General features: G+C 42.4%; 2 protein-coding genes across 25 annotated transcripts in view; both read left to right on the top strand.

Annotated features, from left to right (window-relative positions):
* Window positions 1-2,226: 2,226 nt before the first annotated feature.
* Window positions 2,227-11,190, top strand: taf3 (TAF3 RNA polymerase II, TATA box binding protein (TBP)-associated facto). The gene is made up of 7 exons (XM_069528311.1): window positions 2,227-2,653; window positions 3,068-3,310; window positions 4,134-5,956; window positions 6,043-6,125; window positions 7,476-7,746; window positions 8,302-8,408; window positions 10,305-11,190. Exons 1-7 carry the CDS (start codon window positions 2,488-2,490, stop codon window positions 10,417-10,419), a joined length of 2,808 nt encoding a protein of 935 aa, XP_069384412.1. The 5' UTR covers window positions 2,227-2,487; the 3' UTR covers window positions 10,420-11,190.
* A 4,054-nt stretch (window positions 11,191-15,244) lies between these two features.
* LOC109624358 (CUGBP Elav-like family member 2) overlaps window positions 15,245-19,445 on the top strand; it is a 30,252-nt gene continuing 26,051 nt past the window's right edge. For 9 of the 24 annotated variants that reach the window (XR_011243404.1, XR_011243403.1, XR_011243402.1 and 6 more), the window contains exon 1: window positions 15,245-15,504. Coding sequence is in view for 11 of the 24 variants with exons in the window: in XM_069528096.1 (XP_069384197.1) it covers window positions 15,392-15,504 (113 nt within the window). In the remaining 13 variants the exon portion in view is untranslated. Of the gene's footprint in view, window positions 15,505-18,057; window positions 18,455-18,828; window positions 18,986-19,445 lie in introns of those variants that run through there. The other 15 variants (XR_011243408.1, XM_069528101.1, XM_069528100.1 and 12 more) reach the window with 10 other exon arrangements.

The following is a 19,445-nucleotide window of genomic DNA, read 5'->3' as shown; positions in this document are numbered from 1 at the left end:
GCTGAACAGCCCTCACCTCACCCTCTCCTTCCAAACATGAAAAAGAACCTGTGGTAGCTTCAGTTGTCATAAAAACTCAAAAGGTGTTTAGTTTGTCCAGTCTGGACTAGTTTAAAAAACATGGCGGCCTCTGTAGAGAGGGTCCCCTCGATGTAAATATAAAGTATTTAAATATAAAGGGCCTTTTCTGGGGTAAAGAAAATACAATTCATACAATTTAGATGAAATTGACTATTGAAAACATCTTGAGGATTATTCTACATTAAATTTCTGCCAATAGTTCCCTTTCACTTAAATCTTACACACTGGACCTTTAATTGTTGTGGGCATGAGGCAATAAAAAGGTTATGTGCCAATTATGAATACAGGTATGGCGATGTAGTGTTTACCTGTTTTAGCAGTAGTTTCTTATCTGTTGTGTATGTTGGACTGTGGAAAATGACTTTTGCTCCCATGTTGTCTGTTCGACAGAAGTGACAAGGAACTTAGACTTGTGGTTTACATCGGCTTTAATGCAAAGCGATAGAAAATGTGGTATTTGGAGTTAATTTTACATTAATAAGCAATGGCTTATTCAATAATTTCAAATGTTTAAATGGTTTTCAGCAAAGAATCATATTTCCAGACGTATGTGTATAAATGAGAATATGTGTAGATAACGTGTCATATTGAACATGCAATGGAAATTTATAAAGAACGATATTTAACCAAAAGAGGGCCTCACTGAGAATAAAAATGTCTTTCACATGAATGTTCTGGCCTAAGCACAAAAACAAAAACACTGACGTCACAAAACATTTAATAAAACAGATGATTTATGAAGAGCACATCCAAAACGTAATGTAAACTTGATTAAATAAAGTATTCCAAAAAGAGGAATATAAAAAACATCATATTGAAGTTATTTATGAAATTGATAAATACAATAAAACAGATCATATTATTGATTACAATTTGTAATAATAATTCAGAATGAGCAAACCCCCCTTTAATATGAATATACTTAATGAAGAGTAATAAAAGTTAGAACCTGATAGTTTTGCAAATCAGGCAGCAGACATTTTATATACTCTAGTTGAGGGGTTTGAAGTGCAATTACAAATGTAATTCCCAAAATATTCTACAATTATTTTATTCATTCATTGACATATTCTGTTTAGCTTATTTCAAGAGGATATCAATCAAACCACATTTGTTTCATCTGAGAGCATTATTAGAAAACATCAAATTGCATTGAAAATGCTCAGACATCTTGAAAATTTGAAATTAGAAATTAATACTTTAAGATCACCCTTTTGATTTTAAGTAAAAAGTATAATTAAAAAAATAGACAGTAGATAAATAGAACTCTTGAGGTGCCTTTGGGCAGCGTGCGGTTACTGCTATTAACAATATTCATGAACCTTGAATAGAGAAAAGTTACTTAGATTTTTTATTAAAACTGACATGACAATACATTTTTTTATTGTTGAAGGTATATGTCAAAAATAGTGAAATATGCCAATTATTGGCACAAGTCAACATTCATACTGAGGCCCGACTTATTGGTATGAGCCTTTCACTGATTACCACATAATGATGGACACTATCCTTAAATTGTTCAAATCTTTATTCAAAGCTCAAGTGCACGGTGTTCATTCAGAGCCTCTCTCCTGCTCGCACACAGACACACACACACTAAGTGATACCAGACACACATGTGAACTCTGACTGAGTTAAACAACATAACCTGGTCTTTGTGAACAGAAATTATATACTTGTTTATTTGCATATAGGGCGGGAAGTGAGATCCCTATGAGATCCCCTCAGCATGTGGGGCCACATGTTAATGGTGTGAAAGCACTGCACCCGGAGCTGGCCACTTGTGATCGGATCACAAAAAACACATGTTGATACCGGATGTGTGCTTGTACTGGTTTTCTAGATCCGACAGAAACACAGAACCGTGTGTAATGGGGGACCAAGGGTGCCCAACAACAAATGGAGCCCCTCAGCGAGGTTACTGATGACTCCGGCCGTGGTGACAAACCCTTGACGTAACGCTTTCTCCAAGTTCAACGCGCCTCAGTGAAATCTGGGACGTGAGAACTTGTTCCCAGGCGAGCGGACAGCGACTCCTCTGGATCCAAACCTCCTCTTTGAAGATCACAGCACATTTCTCACACACTCCTTCCTCCATGTGGCGCACGAGCAGCTGTTCTGCGCACAGTCACGCGGAAGTGAGCTGCGCGCGCACAGCGGAGCGGCGGAGGCCGACGCTGACCTACCGCGCATGCGCCGTGCAGATTTCGGGGATGGGTCTATCGATGGAATCAAGATGGCGTCTCTGGCAAAAGCGCCAATAAATGTACTGAAGTAGATGTTCCCAACTGACCGCGTTGGCGGCTTTTTTCAAGCCCCTCGGTGGGGTTCGTGAAAACATGACGACCGGGAGCATGCTTTGGAAGAGGAATTGACCGGGTTCGATACCGCAACAAAGTCAGCGAGATGTGCGAGAGCTATGCCCGCTCGCTGCTGCGTGTGTCGGTGGCGCAGATCTGCCAGGCTCTGGGCTGGGATGCCGTTCAGCTCACTGCGTGCGATCTGCTGTCCGATGTGCTGCATCGGTATCTCCAGCAGTTAGCCAGGGTCTGCCATCGCTACTCCGAGCTCTGTAAGTGCCGCATTTATCGCCTCCATTACTTTTGAACCTGAAGTGGTCGATCACGCTGTTGTTGACTGGGCTCCGGAGCTGGCGCCCCCTAGCAACGCTTGATGTGTCAAAAAGTACAGTAGCTACATAGCTGGGATGCTACTCTGTTTATTTTTGTGACCGTGGGGCTCTCCAGCTGTGGTGAACACACTGTGAGCAGCTCACGTCACATGCTGTAGTGACCAGCGTGCTGTGTTATCTGTAGTTGAGTCACTATCGGTGTGAAACCTGTTGAGCTTTACTTCTTGCTGTAGCTGGAATGTCAACATCAGCCTGAGCAGCTCATTGTGTGTGTGAAGTCAAACCTTTGTCCCAGGTTATCAGTGTAGTCAAGTGGTCTGATCTTTAATGGCTTGTCCTGATGCTGAATTTCAGATGGAAGAACGGATCCAGTCCTGGATGATGTGAGCCAGGCCTTCAGGCTGCTGGGCGTGAGTCTGAGTGAACTGGAGGACTATGTCCACAACCTGGAGCCCGTGGCCTTCACCCATCAAACACCACTCTTTCCTGTTAGCAAAAATAACGTCCTCCAGTTTCCCCAGCCCGGAGCCCGAGATGCGGAGGAAAGGAAGGACTACATTCCAGATCACATGCCCCCCCTGGTCTCCTTACAAGAAGGTGCGTACACAAACGGTTTACCAGTATATGCATATTTGCGTATGTGTGTTTTTCACAGGTTGAAAGTTTCTTTGTGCTGTTTATTCACTATAAAGAATACAAATGTACATTCAGTGTGCCAGTATTTGGTACATCTAGCTAATACTAATGTGGTCCTGCAATTTATCCTCCATTCATGAGGGCTTAACTACTGTTTAACATATTTTGTGGTTTATTAGTTAAGTTGAATCAAGACCTCTTTGAACTTTATAACTTACAGGAAGCCAAGTTTCTATTAAACCACTTTCAAACATGCACTGTGCTCCGGACATTGTGCTTATAGACATGCACTGAACTCTGCATAATCTCCTGAAATTAGAAGAAAATGTCAGTTGCTGCCGACATTCTCCAGAGTTCCTCTGCCAGCCCCAAACTTAAGATAAAGTCTGAACAGGAGATTTGTTTACAGCGGATTCACTGGGAGCAATTGGAGGTGTTGATGACGTTTCTCACATGCGACAAACACCGACCTGAAAAAAACAAAAAGAATACAAATACCTCAGGAGCAACAGGAGGAGCCAAACACGTAGAAGACACAAAGATATCAACTTCAACATCAGTTCATGTCTGAAAACAGCTTTAGACTGTGTTAGTTCAAGCTAGGCACCTTATAACCTGGCAACTGTGCATATGAAACCTTATCTTGGGTTGGGAGTTAATCACTTTTGCACAACCTCAAAAATAACATGGAAATATGTGGGGAAATGAGGTCCTGTGTTTGTGAAAAATCTGGTAGATTAATTGAAAATAATGCCTCACATATTTTTGTCCCTTTCCTCTCCAGAAGAGGAAGAGGAGGAGGTCCTTGCAGACATGGGCACCTCAGCCGAAGCTATGCAGGTGGCACTGGAGGAGGATGATGAGGAAATTGAAGAAGATGAGGCCGTCAATGATGAGAACTACCCTCTGAAGAGGCACCTGGACAGCCCAGATGCTGCGGTTGGCATGATGCCTACTTCCAAGAGACCACGGATGTACCCTGGCCTCAGCCCAGAATGGGGGGTTGAGCCCCGGGAGCCCCTCACGTCTCTCAATCCACAACGTGTTCCCCCAGGCATCCTGCCTTCTCATGATAGCCTTGATCCCCTGTCACCCGAAACACCCTCTGGAGCCTTGCCCCCCTTCAGACCTCAGCCGGTAGTACCGAAACACTCTGATCAAAAAGGCCTCACCACTCCAGGGAGAAAGCCTAAGGTCTCATCCCCTGGCAGACAACGGACTAAGTCCCCTAAAGGGTCGATTCCTGTTTCGGTGGGTGGTAGTCCCATCCACTCTCCAAAACCGTCTAAGGAAAGAAAGAAATCTCCGGGCAGGACGAAGAGTCCTAAAAGCCCCAAGAGCCCAAAAATGGTTTCGGTCAAAGCATCTCAACCCCCAAGCAAGACAGACGTTGTGCATAAATTACCGCTATCTGCGCTGAGTGAGAGGATGGGTAAGGAGAACATCCATATGCGTCAGAACATAGAGGACCGGGAGTTAGCCGAGGGCCCCTTTAAGAAACTAGAGCCTGATAATACAGCTATCGATGACTCAATCGATGCAGTGATTGCCAGAGCGTGTGCCGAGCGGGAGCCAGATCCTTTTGCCTTCTCATCTGGTTCTGACTCAGACAGCAATGGATCCTCTAGCCCCAGGAGACTGACCATTATGGAGCCATCGACACCTAAAGCCCTGATTGGGGCCAGCAATGCTATTACAGACACGTCAACACCACTTCACCTACAGGCACATGCAGGCCTAGGAAACTGGACAATGGATGATTCAATCAATGAAGTGATCCGAAAGGTCAACCAGGGGGGTCCGTCTGCACAGCCGCCAAACCAAGGAGTGTATGTGTCGTCTGGGTCGGCCTCGCCACCCACTCCTGAACCTCTGCTCAAGGTGTTTGAGGAGAAGAACAAGATTGTGTCATCGGTAGATGTCAAGAAAAAGCTGAAGAAGGAGCTCAAAACTAAAATGAAGAAGAAGGAGAAAGACAAGCCGAAAGACAAAGACCGGGAAAAGGATAAGGGCAAGGTAAAAGAGAAGAATAAGGATAAGAACAGGGATAAAAACAAGGAGTTTTCCAAGGAGTCCAAGACACCCTGGAAGGAGTTTGGAGTGAAGGATGAGGAGCACTTCGTTCAGCGAGACTTTAGTCTGCCCGAGGTTTCCATCAAGGTGAAATCCAGAGATGGAGAAGTTCCCAAGAAGGAGAAGGAAAAACACAAAGACAAAAAGAAGGATAAAGAAAAAAGCAAAAAGGACAAAGACAAGAGGGAGAAGGGCAAAGACAGAAACAAGGAGGACAAACAGAAACAATCTGCTTTAGCTCCTTTTGCTCTGGGTGAAGTCTTACCATTGTTCAGCCCCTCCGCCTGCCTGCGCATCCCCACCATACTGCCTCCTCTGCCCTCGATGCTCCAAGAGAAAGATGTGAAGAGCAAAGAGAAGGACAAGAAGAAGGACAAGAAAGAGAAGAAGAAAAAGAAGGACAAGGAAAAGGATAAGGAGCGAGAGAAGGCCAAAGAAAAGGAGAGGGAGAAAGAGGAGAAGAGGAAAGAAAAGGAGAGGGAAAAGGAGAAACGAGAAAAGGAGAAGGAGAAAGAGAGGATTCGATTGGAGAAGGTAACTTTTTTATTTTATTCAGTTTATCTTTTAATCTTAGTGTTTGTGTGTCACTTAGATTGATCTTATTCTTCCTGTTTCTTCAGGTGAAAGTAGAAATTCCAGCTGCTTTACCGTCTCCAGTCATCCCCAGACTGACGCTCAGGGTGGGAGCAGGCCAGGACAAAATGTGAGCAATGAATGAATGAACGAATGTTTGATATTTCTTACATCACCTCTTCTCACCTGGTGTTCTCCTTTTACTTCTAAAAGCTGAAAGGCAGTCAGAGGAGTGTCACACCTCCCAAACCTTTTTGGTGTAGTCTGAAACAATAACGTTAATAATAAGAATAATATGGATTATTTGAGTGCCTTTCAGGCTGCTTGAGGTCGCTTTACAGCAGGAAAAAGTTAAATATGCGTATAGCATTATTGCAGTCTTATATATTTCTATTGTTATTAAAGCAGGACTGAGCACTGATCAATAACTAAAGTTGAGTTCACCACATAACTTCCTGATGTGTGATTGGGAGTCATGCAGTTTTTATGCTTAAGTTCATGCTATACAACTGACTGGCGACAGGGGTTCACACACTACACTATCTTTCACCAGTAGAAACCCCTGACTGGTCCCAAAACTACATCTAATCACTAATACACATGTGAGAAGAGACAGTGAGTCCAGTGATCCTCCTGCTCTTCTGTGTCATCCTGTGATCAGGCTGAAGAAGGTGAAACGCTTCAGTAGGCTCAGGACGGATTTTGTTGTCTGAACCTAACAACCCGAACCCGATGCAGTTAATACAAGCTGCACTGAGTTTGTGTAACCTTGTCCATAACACACGTTGTTATTGCTCAATTTCTGTGATTACATACGCAGTGTGAAAAATGAGGGGAAACCTCACCACTACTTGAACCTTCACCTCGGCCCTGCCCTCTGATTGGCTAGAGCTAGGCTAAGTTGTCAGCAACTCCAACTACATTTCTAGAAGGATGGAAATCTGACCGGAGTGTGAACTGCCAGTGAGCCTGTCTATGAGCGGCTGTATATGAACAGTTCACACAAGGCGGGTTGATTACTGCTGATCTGAAGCTTTTGTCTGCAACTTGCAAAACTCATTGGTGACTGGTATATTGGCCTGAAAACCATGTGGTGTGAACTAGGCTTAAAGATGCATCAAATGTAAGATCACGACTGTGTTATTTATTTATTTTAACTTTTTTTATGATATAATTTCTGATTTAAAATCAAAATTATGCTAATTATTTACTATAGAATCAACAACATTGCTATACTCAATATTGGAAACAGTTTCTTTCTTCCCATGAAAAGGTTTTGTAGAAAAATGTAAGTATTTGAAGAAAGTTCTGTTTTGGTATCTATATTTAAATTCAGGTATGGTATTGGCAATGATACAAAAGAAAATTATGAGTCAAAAGTCAAAGAATATATTTTAAAAAAAGACTATGATTAAATACATCATTGTATATTATAATTTTATCTTCACACTGACGTGTATTTGTCTCTGTTCATCACCAGAGTTATCAGCAAAGTGGTTCCAAATACAGAATCCAAGACGCCAACACCCAAGACCCCCACTGCCAAGTCTGGACCTGGGAATCGCCCTCGGACGCCTCCACCTCCTCCAATACTTTCCCCAGTCGTTCCCCCTCTGCCTCCACCCGCTCCTCCGCTCCCACTAGTGCCTGCTCCTTCGTCTTTGCTCTCCCTGGCACCCATGCTCTCTCCCGCCGCTTCCCTCAAACCCCCGGTCCGCAGCGTAGTAACTGAGACCGTCAGTACCTATGTGGTGAGTGTTTATACTCTGGGCTTTTGTTAACTTACAATTCATGCAAATGAGAACAGTATTTACACAAAGGGTGTGCTTTGTCTTAAAGGAATAGTTCACCCAAAAATGAATATTCACTCATTATCTACTCACCACTATGCTGATGGAGGGGTGGGTGAAGTGTTTGAGTCCAAAAAACACTTTTGGAGTTTCAGGGATAAACAGCGTTGCAGCCAAATCCAATAAAATTGAAGTAACTGGGGACCACTTGTTCCAACCTAAAAAAAACAACAGACTAAAAAACACAAAATGTCTTCACACCGCTCCTGTAGTAGTATCCAAGTGTCTGTAAGCCCTGGCATTTGAATTGAAACAGCGTCATTCACACCATGTTTTTAATGTGAGTGTACGTTGCAACATTTGTGTGCACGCAGCGCACAAGCTCTAACCTCTATGCTCTTGCCCAAGGGACTACATTTTTAGTTTTTCACTCATCTGCTTTGTTTGTGCAGTAATTATTTTATCATCAAGTGGTTTGTCGCTAATATTTTTCTTATTGTCTGTATTTATTCTAAGATTCGAGATGAATGGGGAAACCAGATCTGGATTTGTCCTGGATGCAACAAACCTGATGATGGCAGTCCCATGATAGGATGTGATGATTGTGACGATTGGTATCATTGGTAAGAGAGAGTTTCTTTTCTGGCTTGTTGACCCACATTGGGTTGTTGAAAAGATCAGTTTTACATAGGGGACAATTTAGGTACCATTATTTACAGCTGTAATTTCATTGGACATAATTATAATATAATATATCAATTAGGCAACTTAGCTGTTGTATGGTCATTAAGAAAAAAGGTAAGTTTTACTCCATCTTATTACAATAGAATCAAATATGCATATTTGCTAAAGTAAAGTAAATGATAAAATGTCCATTAAAGGTACAGTGTGTAGAATTTAGTGATTTCAATCATGTTGAAATTGCAGCTGAACACCCCTCACCTCACCCTCTCCTTCCAAACATGAAAAAGAACATGTGGTAGCTTCAGTTGTCATGAAAACTCAAAAGATGTTTAGTTTGTCCAGTCTGGACTAATGTAAAAAACATGGCCAACTAGGGAGGGTCCCCTCAATATAAATATAAGTATTTAAATATAAAGGGCCTTTTCTGGGGTAAAGAAAAACTACAATTCATACAATTTAGATGAAAAAAACTTGTGAAAACATCATAAGGATTATTCTACATTAAATTTCTGCCAATAGATCCTCTCACCTAAATCTTACACACTGGACTTTTAAGATTAGTTAATCATATTAATAGCAGTTCAAGCAGTACAGTTTTACTCATTTACTTAACTGTTGGATGGCCGTCCAGGAAGATGTCCATCCAACAGAAGAGAACGTCTTAGGTAAAGATGAGGGTGTTTCCTGGATAATGAAATAAAGCTTGTCCTTCACATCAACAGCGACGGCCAGATCCGTCCGGCTGGAACTCTTCAGAAATGTTCTTCATCAACTGAAACTTGAAGCTCATTTGGCATCAATAAGCTCATTTATATATTTAATATAGTCCAATGGATTTTATTGGATTTTCAAAGATTTTACACAGTAAATAAAGTCCCAGATGCAATACATGCACATAATTATACACACAAAATAATAATTAAAAGATTGATGTTTAATAAAGAACAAAACGTTTGTTCCGTACTAAATCAATCTATCATAAAGAGCAGAATTAGTTGGGGAGCATGGTTTCCAAGTGAGGTATGAAGCATCCCCATTTGTTTTGGAATTCAGTATTTATAGCATTTAGTAGCCAAAGTCAGCTTTTCCATGACCGGTCAAGTTGACAGATGTACCGATTGTGAAACAGAAACCAATTACCCGATACTAATGTGCACAATCTGTATCTCGATATGTGACGACAGAGCCACAATACCCCCAAACGCACCACCACAGCTGCATGTGCAGCCTGTTGAGTTGTCATTCTTTAACTAGTTTTTCATTTTGCAATCAACTGTATCTCACCTGTTACTCACAAAATGAATATTAAATATTAATATATTAAAAGTTAGGACACACTGCATTTATTTTAGATACGGAATTACACATAACACATGTTTTATTGTCTTCCAAATGCATGTGTCTTGTGATTATTATGGTCCATTCATGATTAAGTGACTAGTTTAAGTAACTCAAGATGGACACTACCTCCAAAGTAAAACGTTTACCTTTTTTAAATGTAGTTATTTTGCAATTCATCTGTAATAGATAGTAACACTCCAAATGCTCATAATATATTTTTTTATATACTTAAAAACTTTAAACACAGGAGGACCATTTCTCTGTCAAAAAGTCAAATTCGCAGTTAAGCTTCATCGTCCCATTCTCCTCTAATTAGGATCAGAGGCACATAAAATGTAGGTTCCATAGGTTTCTAATATGAACCAAATCAGCATGAAAATCTTCATGTAGGTGAATGACCCTGTGATTATTTCTGACTGATGCCTGTGCTGTTACACCTCTAGTAGAAATGAAAAACCACCAAACTGAACTGTCTCCTCCTCTTGTCCGCTCAGGCCTTGTGTCGGGGTCATGACAGCGCCTCCCGAGGACCAGCAGTGGTTCTGTGTTAAATGTTCCGGCAAGAAGAAGGACAAAAAACACAAGAAACGGAAACACAAACTGCATTGAGACTATGCAAAAAGCACATATCCTGGACTTTTTTTCGGACTGAAAGCCATCACTGAACACACGTGGCGCTGCTGGAAAAGAAAAAAAAGAAAAAAAAAAAAAAGAAAGTTTAAAATTTTGGCTGATACTAACTTCTGATGATTTTTTAAAAATGATGTCAGCCATGATGCATTGTGATTTGGTAAGGAGAAAAAAAATCTTTAACCAGCACATAATCTAGCCTTCGTTCTCATGTGGGTTTCCCTGATACACGTGTACTTTGTTTGATTGTTTTGGATGTCCGCTCTTAAATGACAGTTATATTTGTACGAGGTCACCACGACAATTTGCATGAGATGAAAACTCAACAAAGCAGAACTAGAGAACAGCGAACATCCATTGTCTTTATTTCAGTTTCCATCATGTGACCAGAAAACAACCGGTCTCAAGGTTAACAACTCCCCCTGGTTTTCTGCAGTGTCATTGCAATGTCATGTATATAATGATGATGGCATCAGGCATGTATAAAAGTGTAAATACCAACTTCCAAGCCAAGTGCATTTTGTTCTTAGGATGATTCTGACTTGTTAAATCCATTTCCAGATATTGGTTTTTAACTAAAATTCTTTTCTGTACATTTTTTAAATTCAAAGTTTGTATTTTTATTTTTTCCTTCACGTTGATTTTTCCCCGGGGTTATAATGTAGCCGTGCTTGTAATGTAATTAATTTCCCTGATGCTTCAATATTAAAGATGAACAGTCTGTGTGCTCGCAGACTTTAAGACTTTAAACCTCATTGCCATCAAAACTGTACCTTAAATTGTCTATCGCTACATATCTGCACCTTTGTTTTATTTTCAACCCTGGCAGAATCTCTGCATTTACACCCCCTCTTCTTTTTTCCCCCTCAGTAGCTGTTTGTTTGCATTTGCTTTACAAAAAAATAGATTGGAGATATTTTAACAAACTGAGTTGCGGATGTTGAATTTTGTTCTAGGACAATTTGCTTTGTGTGGAATTGTCTTGATTCTGTGTGCGGTTACAGATCAAGCTCAGGTTTCAGTTTGTGTGATGCATCAGTGCAGATTTGAGGCCATTCTGCGGACTTGGCATTCCACACTGCACCTACATGACATGTGGGACATCGGTGAGAGCTACATTTCAGAGCATGACTTATTTAAAACTGGATTTTGAGGACCTTATTTATTACCGCGTCTAGAATATCTCCCATGCCGTGTGCAGCTGCTGTTTTTGCCTTTCCCTGAGTGACCACACGGTGTCATTCTTCATGCACGGTCGCTGTGGCACGCTGCCTCTGACATGTGCCGACAGCACAGCAGGCTCTCAGAACGTGTTTCCCCCACATGCATGTATGAATGTATGCAAGAATTGTAACAGGTGTCTCATGTGGAATCTAAACCCTGCTGCATGCCCTGAAGTGAACACAGCTTGAGACGTGTGGTCCCTCACGAGGGAACCTATAGATGACTGGGACTGTAAAGATGGTTTACAGCCTTTCAGAGGCCTCTTTTAAAGCTCAGATTTCTATAGAGTGAAGTGTGAGATTGTTTAAACACATTTGTCCCAGTTATCACTGGACTTATCATACTTATGATGCAACCTCTTTCAATGGTTTACAGAAGGAGGAGCACTTGACTGTTATAGAAGAAGCTTTTATTACTGGTCCTCTGCTACTTTACATGCTGGACTCTATCAGCTTGCCTCGTTCTCTGGGAACAATCAGCAGCCTGGTAGTGCTCACAGACCTCACACCAGAAGCACATCAGAAATGTATTTTGGTGCAAAACCATTGAATGATTTATAAACAAGCAGCAGCAGCACCTCAACATGAATTCTTTGGTAGAGCAGTGGTGTTCTGAATGAGCTGCTGCTCTCTGACAGAGCTACGAGGAAAAACATGAGAAAAAGCCCATTAATGTTTTATCATTTACTGAGGTCAAAGACACAGAGTAGTTTTAATAGATGTTGTTGGGACGTTCATTTTCTTGAGATGGTGAGGGCTGAGTTCTAATAGGCTGTTCAGATTAAGATCTGAACCCACGACTATACCAGGATTAATTCAGTTTGTCGTTTGTAGGGCAGGAATCTATTGGATCTATGATGATGATTTTTACTTCTCAAACTCAGGGATAAACAGAATAGATTAAAATACATAAAGCCAAGAGGATTTCATTTTCATAATCATTGTGCCGCGGAATGAATGTATACATTAAATTTCTCAAGACAGCTTTGAAAGATTTGGTAAAGTAATATTGTAGTTATGCCCTGTTTCGATTGTGGAGGATTGTGGCTCACCAGATCAACGAGTGTTCAATGCATTTATTTATTGAGCATGGTTATTGTCTCATAGTGAATAAGAATAATCCTCGCACTCTCAGATACAACACATTGCTCATATACAGATGCCTGATTAGATTTTAATATGGAAAGTTTCCTTTACTTATTCGCCTTTTAAACTTAAACTCCACCTCTCTCTCTTTGAGTGGATGTTGCCCATGCGTGTGTGTTTACGGTAATCAACTCATTGTCTTTCAATAACCCTACATTAAAGAGGAAGTGGAAAAAGTGATGCGAGACAAGAGAAGAAAGGGGAAGTGAAATGATTCCTGTCCATGCAAAAGAAACTGTCATTTCAATGTGGTGCAGCTTTTTACCACATGAAATGCATCCACTCACAAAATGTCAAGAACAGGAAATACCGAATGTTTAATCGCTGGTTAAGGACTTCATGATAAATTATGTCAAAAATAAAAATGTAGTTTTAACAAAAGGACAGAATTAAAGATCAAAAGGTTACAGATCCATTGAATAGTGTCTCATGTAAAAACACTAACTTCACTCATGGTTGCAGTGGCTCCCTCCCTCCCTCCCTCCCTCTGTTGTCTGGTGTCAAGCTCATCTTATTGTTAGCAGGTGCTGGATTATATATATTTTTCTTTACAGAGAAAATGAAAATCTTTATTATCTTACATTGCCTTTTTAGCATGATATCAACGTGTGCTGCTTATTTACACATACACAGGTGACATTCTTCAAATTGAAAATGACAAACGACTTCTTTACTTTAATGTTAAAACTCGTGCAAACGGTCCTTGGCATTCAAGCGTGCTACAGTGCCCAATGTGCACCCAGTTGTGACAGTTTCAGTTTTAAGCCACAATAACACAGACGGCATTTGCTCATGCAGTCAGTCCCCAGGGACCGGAAAAGTGGTAAAAAGGGAAAGCTAATGGCTGCTTTCACTCCTCATGAGACCACCTGCAGGGCTGTTATTTGACTTATTGCACGACAGGCACAAGTGCAGCTTGAGCTAAGAGGCTCCGAGATGTGCACAGGAAGTGGCTGATAGAATATTGCATCCTTGCTGCATTCACTTCCTGCTTTGCAGAATCTTGAGAGCATGTCATTTTCTCACATTTCTTTTGTATTATTTGACTTCTCTAACCGCTTTTCACATAAATTAACTGTAAAACATTACTGCAGAGGGTTTTCAATGCTTGTACATATGTGTGGATCAGCAGAGAGAGAAACCCCCTCTGTTATTCTGTGCTCTACGTGACTCCTGTGGCACTGACAGAAATATTAAGCAGTCATATAGAACTGCTTTTCAACATCAATGTTTTAAAATATTCATGTCAGCAGAAAAGAATGTGGGGCAGAAACCAAGAGGAGTTGTGCCACGACTTGAGGAAGCGGAGTCCCTTCTTCACGCTGGCCCCGTCGACTGTTCTGATAGCAGCACACACTGACATGACCCTGTTTCAGATGACTTTCCTACTTAATGTCAGGTTTGCTCTGAAGGGACACAGCACCTATGGGACAACAAGGCCTAGATTTAATTTCTCCTGGGTTCTGTACAAAGAAAATCGAGACAAATTGCTCTTTAATTTTTAATCGGATGAGATGATGGTGGTGTTTGAAGTGTGTTGGTTATGAGATGATGATAAGTTCACCAATGTTGAGCACCTTCAAAAACAGTGTGGCTCATGGGAGGTAGGCAAATGAGCTTTGTCTAATGCAAATGAACTTGGTCCACAGCAAATAAACATGACATTTTTCTTTGCTGTAAAAGGTTCTTCATTGTGTTCGGAATCCTGCCTTCTGTTGATGGAACAAATTCCCACCGCACGTTTCTGCAGAATTATAGAGCTCATTTGAGTGTGTGTGCATGAAGCTGTGGGTCTACTCACAGGTGAACATGCATCATTGAAACCACAGGCAGTAAAATTATCTTCAAACCACTGCAGGTATTTCAGTCCCAGCGTAGACTGACTGCAGCCTGATAGTGAGCTCCAGTGACAGTGCATGCTGACTGTAATGTTTGCTTATGTCCTGGCAGGCTATCTTTATACTCCAGAGTAATGATGTCATGAGATTGTCATGGAAAGCTCTGTACCTGTCACCCATCGACTCACATGAGCTGGACAGGAGATGTTTGTGTTTACCTGCAGTATGAGAGCTGTTCATTAATGAAAATATCAATTATAATGGGCTCAGTTATGAGGCGATTGGGTTTGGTAAACCTATTTCCAGGAGTGTGCCTCACTTTGACCTTTATGTGTAGCACTTCACATGTTACCACCCACAGAGACATGCCACAAAACCAGAACTTGTGGATGAACTCTTGTGGCCACTGCTTCTAATTTTGTCCCTATCTGACAGTGGGAATAAATCATCTACGTCCAATTTCCCTAAGTTTCCCTAATATGGGTGTCAATTAGCGCAGGGGGGCTACTACAGCCACAGCTTTACAGCCTGCAAACTGGGCTGCCGCAGGCAACACAATGCATTAGCGCATGATGAGCTGTCAGAGAGGATTATTTCAGCCACGCCAGTCAGCAAAGGGGGTGGGTGCCGCTCTGCTGCACTAAAACGAGGAGAAAGAGTGGGCGGGAGACAGAGAAAGAGAGAGAAACACAGGGAAAGAGAAGAAAGTGTCCATTACACCGGGTGGATTTTTCCAGAGCACCGATGTTGGAACACTCTTCTGAGCTGGCTCTGGTGCAGAGTTTGTATGCCAACAGCATGCGCTGTCCCCCCTCTGCAGCTGGGATCTCTGTCAGGAATGAGGACCTGCCTATGAGGTACGTCGGGGTTGGCCCCTCACTCAAATCTGGGCTAGCTTTTGTAGAGCAGCCTGTATTTGGACTGCCTCTTTGTCTAGGCTGGATATTGTCATAGGATGTATTGTTTCCAGTGGAGGCATTCTTCCTGCTGTGATTGTGACTGTGGGAAGGGCAGAGGGGTAGGCTTCTCCTGGTGTCCCAATATATATATATATATATACATACATACATATTTGGAATTCAAAAACCATGTGTTGAAATCTGTTGAATCAGGCTTTTCAAATCAATCCCATCTTCCTATGACACAAATAGTTCACAAGTGGTGCTTTAGTTTTTTTTAAATAAAAAAGAATCAATCACTTACATCTTACATTATTAAATGTACCTTCCTCTTCCCTTCAAAGTTCCACAGGGGCTCAGATGTTTGCATCCACAATAAAGAAAGAAGAAGAAGTGAATGTGTCAGTGATGCAGGTGTTTGTCTCTGGATTGCACAGGCCACTGAAAAACACAGTTTGATTAGATATCTACTGAAACCAGCCCGGGGCCGCAACAACAAATCATAATTACTATCTGTAAAAGAACAAGAAGAAACATTCATATCCACTGTGGAACTTGCATGAATTTAGGAGAACTGGTCATTGATAAGAGGGTGGTATCTCATGTGCTCAGTTCATCTTGACACAGTAGATTTCTTCTAGAAACCATGATATGATGATGTTCCCTCTCTCCATTTTCTCCATTTGTAGTTGGTCGCCATTCTGCAAACGCTGTCAGGAGAGGCAGAGCTCACACAAAGCGTGACTCCAAGTTGATGTTCAAAAATATACACAGCGTGACCCATTTGGGTTTTGACGCTGGCCTATTTTTATACTGCGCAGCTTGACATGAAAGGGTGCAAAATTTAAATGCAGGATAATGACGATTGACCCGCAGGACCCCGTCTCCACTGCACGAGGGGAAAATATTTGATGTAAACAACAAAAGCATGGTACGTGTGGGGGATTATGATAGGATTATGGTAGTAATAATCTCAGATTAAGAACAGTATTCGAAGGTGCCGGCAACTAGGTAACGGCCACTGGAATCCGCTCCAGTAAACATCTCTGAAGAAATGACAAGGAGATAGATGCCAAAATATGAAAATAAATTGTTGCAATGACATAATGCACTGCCCTGTATATATTGTATGTACCCATGAGGAAAACAGGGCAGCTATTTACAAGAATCCTGCTTTACTTCTTAACAAATCTATTCAAGAAGGTCCCCTGAGACCTAATTGAGTCAAAGGAAATATGTGGATGCTGAAGATGGGATGACATTATTGTATTTTTCCTCCATTTTAATGAAACCTGATTCTCCAGAGAGGTTTACACTTCCTTTTTATAGCATCCCCTCAGGCTAAATGGTAATGCATGTTGCATTGTGGGCTTGTCTGCATGTATATGGCAAAATAGGTCGCATAGCTCATTATGCATACAAACCTCTTTTAGTCACCATTTAATATAGAGCACACTCTGCGCCGATGCCAGGTTGCCTTGAAATTGCTATGGATACAAGGATTAAGTCGGATTTCGCAAATGGGATGTTTCTTAACACTCGCTATGAATAATATTTTTGGATTGTGCAGCTGCTGGAGCGGTAATGAATGGTTTGATAATTAGGCGAGTCCCCGCCACCACTACCACCCTGCCTCTCTGCTAAAGGCAAACAGTACTTGACAATGACCCCCCCCACACTCTACCTTTCCCCCCAAGTGTAGAGGCCTCGCCTGCAAGTCCAGCTCAACAAAAGGAGACATGGCTCCCGCTCCCCCAGGGCAACAGCAGCCATGCACAAAGGGGAACATGACCTCTGACCCTGGGGAGAAAGCAAGAAAAAGTGCATTTTAACCATCTCACTTTTTGTCTCACAAATAATAATAATCTCATTTATTCAAACAAAATGGTCAGGTGCCTAAATTAGATTGCTGGGGAAATATGTAAACAGGACCAACATAGTTAGTCTCTATGCCGATGACCTCATTACTATATATAATAGGAGTGGGACACTTTACAATGGGATGATGGCACATGTGGGTTTGTGAAAGACTAACAAGACACTAAGACAAATTGCAGTGAATAAATTGACTTTACCATCTTAGGGGCATTTTGTTTTCCTCAGTTTGACAGATAGCGTAAAGTATCATTATACGATTGTCGATTATCGCAGAATCGCTGTATCGTGACATTAGGGTCATCGCTGTATCACATATCGCATCGGATGGTGAGTTCGGCTATGAACGATAAATGTCTCTCTAATCAGGAGGATAAGATCCCTGACTCATCCACAGGCTCACCTCCCTTCATAGTCAGGCTCTATTTCTCCTCATGTGCGTTTTGGTATTTGTCTGGAGATGGTGTAGGGGTCTTTATAAGGTTGTTGTGGTGATGCTGCAGGACTTTAAACATCAGAATCTGCAAAGAGATCGGCGTGGATGACCATGTGCAGGTCCCCGTGGAGACATTACAGTGAATTTACGTGGGAGTAGCAGCTCAGTGAGCAGCAGCAGCAGCAGCAGCGTGGATTCAGACTTTTGTTGGAGAGGCAGACCACGCCTCTGCTTTGCTGCAGCTCGCTGTGCAGAGTCACACTCGTGTCTCTGGGTTTATTTCAGCCGGGGGACGGAGAGAGGGAGAAATAAGGAGGAAGGAATAAAGGCGGATACCACCGGTGCACATACCCACTACCACCGCCGCCTCTCAGTGGCTCTCTCATGCAGTTTTGAGGAGGACACCCCCTCCCTCCCTGCACCTGTTCTGCCTCGTCTTCTCGCCGTCTCGCAGGAGTTGTCGAGCCGCTTGAGAGCGAGCGGAGCGCACGTCGCCTTTCATTGTTAGACAGACGGCGTTCAGAGCATGACTTCTGCGTTCAACATGGATTTCCACCCCCTGACGGAAAGTCGGTTAATGGCTTCGAGCGATTCGCTGTAAGTAACCCAACCACCGAGCTGTGCCGTGGAGGACAGGGTTTGTTTTTTTCGAGGGGAAGCTAAAACACACGCACGCAGGAGACAGTTCAGGGCGAGTTGGGAGTTAGCTAGCGTTAGCTTCACTGCCTAACCGGGATGCTAATGTTGCTAATGATACGCTACGCTCACCTGCGAGTTGGGGGTAGTTCGCTCAACTTACAAGATAACACATGTGGCCATGTTTGAAATCGACTTCATAATTATCACACAACCCACCGGGTTCGACCGAGCGCCCGCGGTGGGGCGAACTCGTGTTACTCGCAGAGGTTCCGGGGGGGGAAACGCAGTTTGCACGGCGCCACAATAGTCAAGTGACATGTGCTTCCGGACATCACACATTTCGATATCGGGCTCAGAAAAAGCAGCATCGATTAGCTTTCAAACAGCAGCAGCCCGGGGTGTGTTATCATCGGTGCTGCTCGCACACAGCACCGCGGTGTTGTGTCGGTAGTTATTTACAAGTGGGCACGTTTACATCGGCGGCAAACGGTAGGTGTTACATTGGTGGGTAATGAGGGGTTTGAGATAGGAAGTGGCTTCAGGAGTTTCCGTGTTAACTTTGCCTGGAGTTTGTTTGTAATACACAACGTTACAGACTAAGCAGCAGTTTGTTTTTCTGCTTTATTTGCTTAAATCAACAGCATTAGTGGACCTGGTGTCAATGCACACACACCGTCTGTGCTAGCTGCAGAACTAGCTCCCCTCGTTAGCCGCAGCTCTCGGGCACTGGTGCCCCCCCTCCCTCCATGTTGAATGTGGAGTGCTTACTTAACGGCACCGAACACGTGGTTTCCTACATTATTGAGCCATTAATGGGAATCTTGTGACAGGGCATGTAAACAAGGGAGGAAAAGACCGAGCACAGAGGTCCATATTATAGCCTGGGTCCTCTCAACATAACATCAGCTCGTCCTGGTTCACAATAACATTTACAAAACCCACTGCTCGC

Source organism: Paralichthys olivaceus, chromosome 7 (assembly GCF_024713975.1).
Source record: "Paralichthys olivaceus isolate ysfri-2021 chromosome 7, ASM2471397v2, whole genome shotgun sequence".
Classification (NCBI taxonomy): Eukaryota; Metazoa; Chordata; class Actinopteri; order Pleuronectiformes; family Paralichthyidae; genus Paralichthys; species Paralichthys olivaceus.
The sequence above is the reverse complement of the archived record's forward strand: the minus strand, read 5'-3'. Positions and strand labels throughout refer to the sequence as shown.

What these genes read in the sequence shown, in the direction of transcription:
- taf3 (XM_069528311.1), top strand. Translation starts at nt 2,488, where the DNA reads ATGTGCGAGAGCTATGCCCGCTCGCTGCTGCGTGTGTCGGTGGCGCAG. An exon ending in AGAGGATTCGATTGGAGAAG is followed by an intron (nt 5,957 to 6,042) that starts GTAACTTTTTTA and finishes CTGTTTCTTCAG; the next exon opens with GTGAAAGTAGAAATTCCAGC. An exon ending in GGAGCAGGCCAGGACAAAAT is followed by an intron (nt 6,126 to 7,475) that starts GTGAGCAATGAA and finishes GTTCATCACCAG; the next exon opens with AGTTATCAGCAAAGTGGTTC.